Source organism: Acanthochromis polyacanthus, chromosome 16 (genome assembly GCF_021347895.1).
Source record: "Acanthochromis polyacanthus isolate Apoly-LR-REF ecotype Palm Island chromosome 16, KAUST_Apoly_ChrSc, whole genome shotgun sequence".
In the NCBI taxonomy this organism is placed as follows: Eukaryota; Metazoa; Chordata; class Actinopteri; family Pomacentridae; genus Acanthochromis; species Acanthochromis polyacanthus.
The window spans coordinates 32,664,696-32,677,095 of NC_067128.1; the positions used below are offsets into that span (position 1 = coordinate 32,664,696).

General features: G+C 40.0%; 1 protein-coding gene across 3 annotated transcripts in view; it reads left to right on the forward strand.

Moving 5' to 3' along the window:
* flvcr2b (FLVCR heme transporter 2b) overlaps positions 1-12,400 on the forward strand; it is a 38,195-nt gene that overhangs the window by 8,573 nt on the left and 17,222 nt on the right. For all 3 annotated transcript variants that reach the window (XM_022195895.2, XM_022195894.2, XM_051960621.1), the window contains exons 3-5: positions 9,166-9,306; positions 10,599-10,666; positions 12,098-12,201. In XM_022195895.2, coding sequence (XP_022051587.2) covers positions 9,166-9,306; positions 10,599-10,666; positions 12,098-12,201 — 313 coding nt within the window. The remainder of the gene's footprint in view (positions 1-9,165; positions 9,307-10,598; positions 10,667-12,097; positions 12,202-12,400) is intronic.

The window sequence follows — 12,400 nt, forward strand, 5'->3', positions numbered from 1 at the left end:
CAGCAGAAAGAGGATGTCTCAAAATATCTGCAGATAAACCCGAAACTTTCAAATTAGATGGCCAGATGCCTCGTAATTTGTGTTTTTTACAGTTTCGGCTGTGTTTGAATTTACATGAAATCTGGAAATGGAGGAGTTTTTGTGAATGGATACAGAGATAAAGAGGTTTCGGTCATCACTGCAGCTGCTCAGCTTTTTCTTCCACGTTTTATTTTTTCTCTCATGATGCGCTGAAACGTTTCTAGTTCAGACCAAAGGGACTTTCTTATTCAGTGGGCTGACATGAAGGTGGTTTTTAATTTCCATTCGATTTACAGTCGAACAAGAAGCACCATTCAGTGAGCAAAGAAAAAAGCGCTGATCTGCATGTTGGTAGCAACAAAAAAAACTTTCCCAGAAGGGGAGCTCGACAAAAAAGATACTGTTGTAATGAGGGGAAGGTCAGGAGAAGAACCTGGCCTCGTGGTGCTTCTGCGCATTTAAATCAGCTGCTCATCTGTTTGGTAAGGTCAGCGTTTGTAGTGATGCGCTAGACAGAAGTTAAGACCAGGAAAAGACTCGGCACTTTGTGTTAGGAGGAAGTGGTGTGACAAAGAGGATGTGAGCTGTTAGGAAAAATGCTTAGTTGTAGTCTCCTTCGAGTCTGCAGTCACCTAAGATCTGACTCTTTCCCTTATATTCTTAAATGGATGTTTAGCCCTAATTTTTGGTTTGTTCTGTTTAATTACATTTTTATCCTGTGCCATTTAGGGAAGACATACACTCACTGCAGGCCAAAAGTTTGGAAGCAACTCCAAATTTCTGTTCTCAGTGTCTTTCTTAAAAATCAGTATGAATTCTGTGGAATTTGGGATGTATTTACTGCATGATCAGACTTTGCTTTCATTGATGTGCACCATTCTCCTCCATTTACCTTTAGATATACATTGATGTTACCAGACAACTGCTGAAAAAATGTGAACAAAAGAAAAGAAGGGCTTAGTTTTAGAGTTGAGAAGATTTACAAGAGTCATAACTTCAGTGCAAAAGTAAAAGAAAACTAATCACTGTTCACATTATTCACTTTAGCTTTTTGGATTTTGAGAGTTTGCATAAAAATACCATTCAATCTCAACTATGTCTCTACAACTACCACAGAAATGTCAAGAAAGCAACAACTGAGTAAAGAAACAAGAGTACGGATACGAATACCTGATAATTCTGATGAGTGACTCTTTATATAATTGTCATGTTTATTTTGTTGCAAAATATACCAGTGAAACTATGTTATCTTGTACAAATCTGACCTTGCTTCCAAACTTTCAGCCTGTAGTGTACTGTGTAATACAAGAAAAGCACTCAGAGAGCGCAGCACTCCGCCAAGGCTGCTCAGTCGTTGTGTGATTTCTGACGGCAGAAATCTTGAAAAAATTTGTGGCAGAAATCACAGCAACATAGAATGTGGTCATTTAATCTCGATGTACCCACAAACAAATGACCGTGCGCTGAGCACAGGCGTGTGTTTGCATTTGTATGTTATGTACAGATACTGAAATCATGACCTAAATATATAGCAGGCAGCGGGAATTGATGGGACTCGAAAACACCCCCGCAATTTAATCAGTTGTTCCTTGGATCATTTCTGACAACTAAGTCCACAGCGATGGATTTCTAGTAGGATCGCAATCATGTGATCGTCAGCAGGCGGCTGATGTACTTGTTGTCATGGTTACAGTGACTCTGTGCCGCTATCTCACAATGATACAGAAATCTTTAACAAATCCATGGATCCAGATTATAAGCTGCATCACTGCCAAAACCTAATCACTTGTGCCATTTCTGAGCTTCCCTGAAAATTTCATCGAAATCCGTTCGTCCGTTTTAGAGCGATGTTGCCGACAGACAGACAGACGAACAAACCAATGCCGATCATCACATAACTCCACCACGTTCCTTGGCGGCGTAAAAAACAAATCGCAGTTTGCATTATTCACTTTAGCTCTTTGGCTTTTGAGAGGTTGCACACAAATATCCAAATAAATCTCAACTGTGTCCGTAGAAATGTCTCAAAAGAAACAGCTGAGTGAAGAAACAATAATACAGATACAAGCACTTGATAATTATGGTAAAAATCTATTCTGATGAGTGACTCTTTAGATAATAATCATGTTTGTTCTTTTGCACCAATGAAACCATAATCTTTTCTTTGTACACATCTGATCTTCCTTCCAAACATTCGGCCTGTACTGTATATAGAACAATAGGAGTGTTTAGTCGGCATACAGCAGATAGTAAACCGTGTTGTGAGACTTTCCTATGGAAAACACTGCCTGGCTAAGAGCAGTAAGATCCATGAAAACGTTGTTGTCCTCTCGGGGCAGAAGGAGGTTGGGGCGCCCGTAAGCATTCTGCATTCCTAAACACAAAAGGATGCTTGTGAAGGCATTTCCTCGTAGTACCAAGCACAGCGCGGAGACTGACTGCACCGTTCATGTGTTTCACTGGAGTCTCCTGCTGTTAATAAAGCAGCAGCCTGAGACGACAACTTCATTCTCTGCTCATGTGACGATCAGGGCGGCGTGTTTTTAATCCGAGCTGAGTTCATCACTGGTTTGAGTTGTTCTGAATCTTGTTTGTCCCACTGAGTAGCTAAAGGGGAAGTCGGGGATTCTGATCCAACACACTTGGTGTCGAATTTAGTGAAAATTTAGCATCCTGTCCAGAACAGATTTGCAAAACAAGAAAGTAAGTCTAACTTAAGAGGAACAGAGATCTTCATAAAACTGAGATTTAGGACTGAATTAATGGAACGACGCATTTCTGTGAAAGGCTCAATATATGGAACAATCTAAATAAGTAATCAAAAGAATCTAAATCATAAACATGATTTAAAAAGAAGCATATTACTAAAGTACCAAGAAAGGAATTAAGAGTTTCATAGTGTTTGTTGGGCTGCACAGTGGTTAGCACTTTTGCCTTGCAGCTAGAAGATCCCCAGTTCACTTCCCGGCCTGGGCCTTGGATCTTTTTGCATGGAGTTTGCATGTTCTCCCTGCAGTCTGGATAACAATACGTCAAATGCTAGAGAAGAACTTTCTGTCATTTCATTGTCTCTGTTCGCATGCACACTGCAAATATTGATGTAGATGCAGAGGGGTTTGTGTGCAGAAGTGCAAAATTAAGTTGTCGTTTCTTGTCCTAACCAAACATAAAGAAACCGGCGTATCTGAGGTGGTTATTGATGTTTCAGGAACACGCTCATTATTCAAAACAATGGGTATGCACCATCTGAGATACATCTGTGCAGAGATATGTTCAACATAACCCTACATAGTTTCTAAAAATGTTGTCTGTTTGAGTGACCTAAAATTCAATTTGCACGTGGATAAGGGGAGCAAAAATGTTGGAAAATGTCTTTTTCTGCTAAATATCCTCATAAGTGTGGACAAATGCGTGAGATAGACACAGTGTAAGAGGCAGTTTTACCCCCTTAAGCACCTGAAGAGATTAATCTGTTATAGTTTTCAAGAAAAACAAGAGAAGATCTGATAAATCCCCAAACTATCACTGCAACGCTGCTGATTCTCCACAGCCATACATTACACTGAGGAAGGTAATGCTCAGCAGTTGGCTGCAGTAGTTTCATGATATGACACATATGTACTCACACACATATCACACCATCACACATGCATGCAAGATGCCATGTGTGAGGGTTTGTCCTGCTGGCCGGGCCATCTGTAGAGCAACAGGCCTGTGAGTCAGCAGGGCAGACAGTCCCAGGATGGAGAGATCTGCATAGAGGAGGTGACAGAAGAGGTTGGAGCTTTTGTAAATGAATCAACAGGCAAAGTAAACTTCACAGTGCACTTTGACATTAATGGATCTGGTTGACTGAATAAAGGGGAATCACTGGAGTGTTAACCTGATCCACCTGAGTGGTTTGGGGAAAACTTCTCCCTTTGCACAACACGAAACATACATGACCGTTCAAAAGTTTGGGGTCACCCGGACAAGTTCATGTTTTCCATGAAAACTCACGCTTTTATTCATGTGCTAACATAACTGCACAAGGGTTTTCTAATCATCAATGAGCCTTTCAACACCATTAGCTAACACAATGTAGCATTAGAACACAGGAGTGATGGTTGCTGGAAATGTTCATCTGTACCTCTATGGAGATATTCCATTAAAAATCAGCCTTTTCCAGCTAGAATAGTCATTTACCACATTAACAATGTCTAGACTGGATTTATCATTAATTTAATGTTATCTTCATTGAAAAAACTTATTTTCTTTCAAAAATAAGGATATTTCTAAGTGACCTCGATCTTTTGAATGCCAGTGTACATGAATTAAAGGTTCTCTCTATTAGTTAAAGTTACTCGACATTAGTTAAAGTTGCCCTAAATTGGTAAGTTGTTTATCTATGTTTTAGTGTGTGTATTAAGTTGCTCGAATAGTCATTTACTACATTAACAATGTCTATATTGCATTTCTGATTCATTTAATGTTATCTTCATTGAAAAAAAACTGATTTTTTTTTCAAAAATCAGGACATTTCTAAGCGTGTACATCCAGCTGCACTCCTAATTATTCAACCCAATTGCAAATCAAGTATACTGGCAAAATGCACAAACTTGCAGCTGTTTTTGATAAACAGCTCAAACAAGAACAATTCAGATATCTGAACACAAGTGGTATTACAATTCAAGGTTAATAATGCTTGAGACAACTCCTGATTTGTAAAGGTGTGGGATTCCATTCAGGGGTTGAACCATTTTGAGACAGCAGCAGTCATTAAATGTGTCTTGAATATGGAGAAACCGCCTGTAATACTGCTTGTGTTGAGCTATTTAGTTTATTTATGAGTGCAGCTGTTTGTGTCCGAGGTCGTGCTGTAATTTAAGTTGCTTCACCTCCACTTTTAGAGCAGCTGTGTCAAGGAGTTGGTTGGTTTTGTCGGATTAGCGAGAACCTGTGACGGTACACAGACCCTCAGGTCAGAGTCCCTGGGGGGACAAAAGGCTGATCTGGCTGGGCTCCAACAAACACAAAGACAGACATCTGTGTTTCCCCATGAGGCCGTGTGGTTCCACGGAGGAGAAACGCTGACTAAAGCAGGCCACATCAGTGTTATCACCTCAAGAACTGACAGTCCTCAAGCTCAAAAACTGGCTGACGGTCAGAGGAACAGAGTATAATTCATTATGTAGAAGCTGTATGTGTTTGAACGTGTCCAGCTGTGCCTGAATGAGTCCTTATATAAAGTACAGATGGCTCATATGGGATCCATACCATCTACAGAGGAAAGCTTGCTTGTGAAAGGAGGGGAAACATAACACAGAACAGTAAGCTCTGATTGTTTAAAGATATTGTTGCGCCCTAAAATCCCCTTCAGTTTCCCCTTGATTTTTGCTCCTATCGCGTTCATTGTGGGCTCGTTTTTCACAGCAGTCTAAAGGTCTCCCTCCTTAGAAACACCACGACCATGTCTTCTGTGTGGTATAACTCCATTAAAGCATCTGAAATCATAAAAAGAACCTCGAACAAGGTTCAGAGTTTCAGTATTTTTTCTGTTTTTGTTTTTTGTTTTGGTGCATCTTCTTGGTCTAGCAGGTCACTGAATATAGGTCAGACTTTATAGATCTAGCAATCAGTTCTCATGACTGAACTGTTATTGGACATTACTGACCCACTTTTTCCTGTAAACCCGCCAGGTGTATTAACTCTTATCATTTAATACCACTTGTCAGTCCAACTAGAGCTTGTATTGACGAGGGTACCATAAATGACGTAATCTTTTATACATCGATTTCTGTTCTTTACTGTATTTCCTCATGGCTGAATCTTCTTCTTTATATGTAACTGACTTAAAATTTACACTGCCGTTCAACAGTTTTAGAACTCCCCAATTCTTCCATTTTTTTAATTGAAATGTTTGCATTTTAATGTCTTGCTGTACTCAGAAATAAAAGCATGGGACAAAGAAACAGATGAAGTTCAAAATAAATTGAGAAACCAAAAAGTAGCCACCTTTGACAGATATAACAGCTGAACACACTCATGGCATTCTTTCCACAATGGAAATCAAATATTCTTCAGAAAGTTCTTCCCAATTCTGTTGCAGAAGTTCCCATAAATGTGTGGTTCTTGTAGGTTTCTTTGCTTCCACTCTTCTCTCCAGTTCATCCCAAACCACCTCTGGAGACTGTGCTGCCACTCCATGTTTTCAAGCTGACCGTGTTCTTTTTCCTACAGTGACTCAGCCATAACTTGGACTTACACACGTGGACAAAATTGTTGGTACCCCTCAGTTAAAGAAGGAAAAACCCACAATTCTCACTGAAATCACTTGAAACTCACAAAAGTAACAATAAATAAAAATTTATTGAAAATTAAATAATCAAAATCAGCCATCACTTTTGAATTGTTGATTAACATAATTATTTAAAAAAACAAACTAATGAAATAGGGCTGGACAAAAATGATGGTACCCATAACTTAATATTTTGTTGCACAACCTTTTAAGGCAATCACTGCAATTAAACGATTTCTGTATTTGTCAATGAGCGTTCTGCAGCTGTCAACAGGTATTTTGGCCCACTCCTCATGAGCAAACAGCTCCAGTTGTCTCAGGTTTGATGGGTGTCTTCTCCAAATGGCATGTTTCAGCTCCTTCCACATATGTTCAATGGGATTCAGATCTGGGCTCATAGAAGGCCACTTCAGAATAGTCCAACGCTTTTCTCTCAGCCATTCTTGGGTGTTTTTGGCTGTGTGTTTTGGATCGTTGTCCTGTTGGAAGACCCATGACCTGCGACTGAGACCAAGCTTTCTGACACTAGGCAGCACATTTCTCTCCAGAATGCCTTGATAGTCTTCAGATTTCATCGTACCTTGCACACTTTCAAGACACCCTGTGCCAGATGCAGCAAAGCAGCCCCAAAACATTACTGAGCCTCCTCCATGTTTCACCGTAGGGACAGTGTTCTTTTCTTCGTATGCTTGGTTTTTGAGTCTATGAACATAGAGTTGATGTGCCTTACCAAAAAGCTCCAGTTTGGTCTCATCTGTCCAAAGGACATTCTCCCAGAAGCTTTGTGGCTTGTCAACATGCATTTTTGCAAATTCCAGTCTGGCTTTTTTATGAGTTTTTTCAGCAGTGGTGTCCTCCTTGGTCGTCTCCCATGAAGTCCACTTTGGCTCAAACAACGACGAATGGTGCGATCTGACACTGATGTACCTTGGCCTTGGAGTTCACCTTTAATTTCTTTGGAGGTTGCTCTGGGCTCTTTGGATACAATTCCAACGATCCGTCTCTTCAATTTGTCATCAATTTTCCTCTTGCGGCCACGTCCAGGGAGGTTGGCTACTGTCCCGTGGGTCTTGAACTTCTGAATAATATGAGCCACTGTTGTCACAGGAACTTCAAGCTGTTTAGAGATGGTCTTATAGCCTTTACCTTTAAGATGTTTGTCTATAATTTTTTTCCGGATGTCCTGGGACAATTCTCTCCTTCGCTTTCTGTTGTCCATGTTCAGTGTGGTACACACCTTTTCACCAAACAGCAGGGTGACTACTTGTCTCCCTTTAAATAGGCAGACTGACTGATAATGAGTTTGGAAACACCTGTGATGTCAATTAAATGACACACCTGAGTTAATCATGTCACTCTGGTCAAATAGTTTTCAATCTTTTATAGAGGTACCATCATTTTTGTCCAGGCCTGTTTCATTAGTTTGTTTTTTTTAAATAATTATGTTAATCAACAATTCAAAAGTAATGGCTGTTTTTGATTATTTAATTTTCAATAAATTTTTATTTATTGTTACTTTTGTGAGTTTCAAGTGATTTCAGTGAGAACTGTGGGTTTTTCCTTCTTTAACTGAGGGGTACCAACAATTTTGTCCACGTGTGTATGTTTTGGGTCATTATCTTGCTGTAGGACAAACCCCCAACCAACTGGGAACATACCAGAGGGTACTGCATGGCCCTGCAGAGTGCTGTGGTAGTAGTCCGTTGGTGTTTCATGGCCCAAGCAAGCCTCTTTTTCTTATTCTGACGTCTTATGAATGGCTTTCTTGCTGCAGTTCCACCTGTCGAAACTGCAACTCCAAGTCTTCTCTTCATGGTTGAAACTGAACTAAATCCAAACTAAAATCCCTATGAAGCTGTGCTTGAAGCTGTTGTTCTGTGAACTCCTATCATCAAGCTGTTGACTCTCAGAAACTTGTCTTGTGATTCTCCACACTTCTCCCTGTCAGTTTCCTCCAGTTTCTGAGCCTGATGGTGAAGAAAATTATCCTCACTGAAACTTTGACTTTCTTCACAATTTTTCTGTAAGAAAGACCTACAAAAAGAGTCTGTCTGTCTGTCTTCTATTGTTAATTCCCTTTTCCTAACCATTTTTATGGTTAACACATTACTTTCTGCAGTACAGTACTGTTCAAATAATGCTCTGGAGGGTATGGTGCCTTATTAAGGCCACGAGGGGAAATTCTGATTTTCAGAGCGCAGGGTCAGCCACGGTACAGCGCCCCTGGAGCAGGAAGGGTTAACTTCCACCCCCTCTGTCTGGGAAGGCCAGACAGAGGGGGTGTGGGAAAGCCCCCCCACACATTCACACCCCATCAGCAGTGTGTTAGGTGTCTTGCTCGCCGACATGACGGGCCGGGGATCGAACCACAACCCTCCGGTTGCGAGACAGCCGCTCTACCCACTGAGCTATGCCGCCCCTGGAGGGTGGAGGTAGGGGTCACTCACTCTAGAAGAGGAGCAGTGTGCAGACCTTTAACACTACTTTATGCAGACAGAGGGGGTTGGAAGTGATTAAGAAAAGTTGTGACACCTGTAGAATTTGGTAGCACCGATTTTAAAGGCTCGATCAACCTCCATTACTGCAGAACAGCTTTAAGTTGTTAACCCATTTGTGGTTCCCTGAAAAATGCCTTTTTGTACAATTCTGAAATGTACATTATTTTTCAGTTTTGGATAACTGTACCTTTTTTAAATCAGGTCACCACTTACCGTTGCCCCATTTCAGGCTATTCATTGGACTTAAAGTGCTTGAATTTCAATAGAAAATAGAAAAATTTGGGAGTTATAAAACTTTTGATCAGTAATTTGTGAGTGTAGCGTTTTCTACTGTTTCTCATGTTGTCTTTTTTTCTCTCCACATGTCAGTTTTCCAGGAGCGTCCTAAGCTGCCTCCAACTCAGGCCCAGGCCACGGCTCGCAACATCCCACCAGAGCAGTACTCCTACATCGCCTCCATCCGCAGGCTGCTCCGCAACCGGTCCTTCATCCTCCTCATCATCACTTATGGTTGGTCATCACTGTTTTCCAAAGTGCTGCTAAATGATGTTCTGATCATTTCTGAGATAAAATATTGTTACATGAAATGTCATTTCAGCAAATTATGTCTAAATGTACTTTATTTAAACAGCATCGTTGAGAGGAATTTGTAAGTTAGATGTGGAGATTTTTATCTAAGAAAGTTATCGTGATAAATACAGTTTGAAACAAGCATGAGGGAAAAATACTTTGGCTTGTTCCTCAGTCCAACTGAAAGGTTCTCCAGCAGCGTTTTTTCTCAGGCACTGACTCACCAGGATAATATCTGTTTCTTTATCATAGAAGCAGGTTTCCGTGAAAGCCTCCACGCCGTCCATTTATAGTGCACCAAGGTTTATCTTATCCCAAAATGTCATAAAAATCCAAAGAAGTTATTAGTATTTTCTCAGAAATGACAGTGAGTGTGTCTAAAAGAGGTTCAAAGTTTGTTTGTAGTCTGACAATATTTAACAAAACCGTCCGCTGAGTGCCACTACAGATTATGTACTCGATTACGCCCAGAATGTAAATTAATTTCTCCAAAAATGAATCAGTTACTTAATCAATCGAACAATAATTCAGAATAAATTTCAAAATCTCCTGGTTTTGTAGGTCTGTCAGCAGTTCTGTACAACAGCTGTGAGAGGAGGAAGGAAACTCGTCAGCTGTGACCTTCCTCGTGTCGTTTCACATGATGGAAACATGTGACTAGTGTTAGCCTGTCTTAACGCGTCCGTCTGTCCTTCTGTCATCGCGCAAATGATCCTTCGGGTGACACTGAACAGGCCATTGACTCTCAGATTTACCTTAATGTTCCAGTCCAGCTGTTCCTGTCAGTTTAACTGAGCTGCGGCTGCTGTTCCAAGCCAGTAAACGTCCATCTATACAGTAATATTCGCAAATACTGCATCATAAAATTCATATTGCATTTGTACATGCTCATTCTCTTGAAAAATTGTGCCTGCATTAATGATCTTTTGAAGTTTAAAGCAGCTTTTTATATGCAGGTTGAATAGTCGCTCTGTTAAGTTCCACTTACTGACTTTCAGTGCAGAGTTTTCCTTTTATAGAAATCCTCGGTTTGGACCAGCTTCTGTTTTGGAAATCAGCCTGATTAGGTTCAGATGAGGACAAAAGAAAAACTGTAACTGCTCACATGATGATATTTCAGATAATGACATCAGCTCACCACTTTCTCAACTTTGAAATTCCCTTAAAGCATCTTTTCTTTTCTCCTTTGCTGGTGTTGTTGTTGTTGTTTTAAAGTATTTCCTAACTGGCAGGTCTGAACGTGGGCTGTTATTACGCCGTTGGGACGCTGCTGAACCGTATGATCATCGCACATTACCCTGTAAGTCACATACTGAGTCTCTTAATGAACAACAAAAGCTATTTTTGTTTCCTCTAATTATTCCTGCTGCAGAACATTTGCTTCACATCCTGTAAGTTTTTCACCGTTTCACTTAGGGTTATGATTCAACTGCTCTTCCTCGTTTTAATTGAAGAAATAATTTAAGATTAATAGGTCAGATAAATCCTGATTTTATTTTGTTACATTTGTTTTTCACTTTTGACTATAAAGAAATGATTTTTTTATGGGAGGTCTAAGTTTCATAGTTTTTTCAAATTGTGAGTACTAAACAAGGAATGAGCAAGATGCTTCGCTCTGTTATTATAATAATTATTATTATTGTTATTATTTCTCTATGCTTGTGCTCATTTGATATTTTAGTGTGTGGTATGTGTATCTTTTTATGTGGCATCTTGTGGTGTTAGGACCATACCTATGCTGGCCATTGGACATTGCTCTATTATTTTTATTCCATATTTGTGCGATAGGACCATTTTTATTATTGTTTTTTTAATTGCATTACGTCTTGTCTAATATGCTATCTACTGTGGGGTTGTATCTGTACTGCATTGCCCAAGACAATTCTACCTTTGGGACAATAAAGTTTGTCTTATCTTATCCCAGCTTATGGAAGTACTAGGCTGCTGCTAAGACGTGCTGCATATCTTAGCAGCAGGCTCATTTTCCCTGCAGTATAAAGTCCAGCACCTCTAAGTAAACAGCACAGCCATGTCTAGGAGTAGGCAGAACTCAAAAATGTCTTTAGTGCAGCATAACAAAGTTATACTGTCATAAATGATGAAAAACGAAACAGAAAGCTAAACTTCTCTGATTTTTTTAATTTTACAATAATTGAAAAAAAAGTCCAGAATATGAGCAAAAAAAAGTCAACATGTCCACAGATGTTATCAACACTAGGGGAAAAAATGGTGGCTCTTCATACTCAAGAAGACTTTGCAATTTGTATTTTATATTTGTTTTCGTCCTTGCTTTGTATATACACAGCCTACAGTTCAGCCCAGCTCAGCGACAAAGCTCCTGAATTTTTCCTCCATGACTGTCGGTCACAGCTGAGCCACTAACGGCTTCACAGCTGGGTCAAGGAGCACAGAATGTTTATTTTATTTTAGAACCTGGACAATGCAAACAGTGTATTTTTGGTGATTTTTTTTTCATTAAATGATACATTTTATGTTGACATGTTTAGTTTTTCTGACTGAAGTCACACATGACTTGTTCAAAGACATTTAGAAAATTTAACTTCAGGCAATTATCTTTGTTTTCTGAAAAAGAAAGCATGATTTTCAAACCCATAGATTTTGGGGTTTGGAAGAGTGTTGGAATAATACCTGCTTGAGCTAATTTTACAGCCCATTAAATGGATGTGTCATCAGTTCAGTCACTCCTGTCCTGTTTTCTTTGGCTTTTCAGGGAGAAGAGGTGAATGCTGGAAGGATCGGCCTCACCATTGTCATTGCGGGGATGGTCGGCTCGCTGCTCTGTGGTATTTGGTTGGACAGAACGAAAACGTACAAGTAAGGAAAACGTCCAACAGGGAAAAGTATTGGATCAGCAGTTTGTCTCCAAGAAGATCAGTTGGGTTTCAGGAATGAAAGAGATGCACAGAGAGAGATACAGTTAGTATGTGAAGCAAAGAAAAGATGGCTACACAAGCACTGCTCTTTTCTGTTTATTGTCCTTTCTCTTCTCAACTTGCTGCAGGTCTGGTGTACT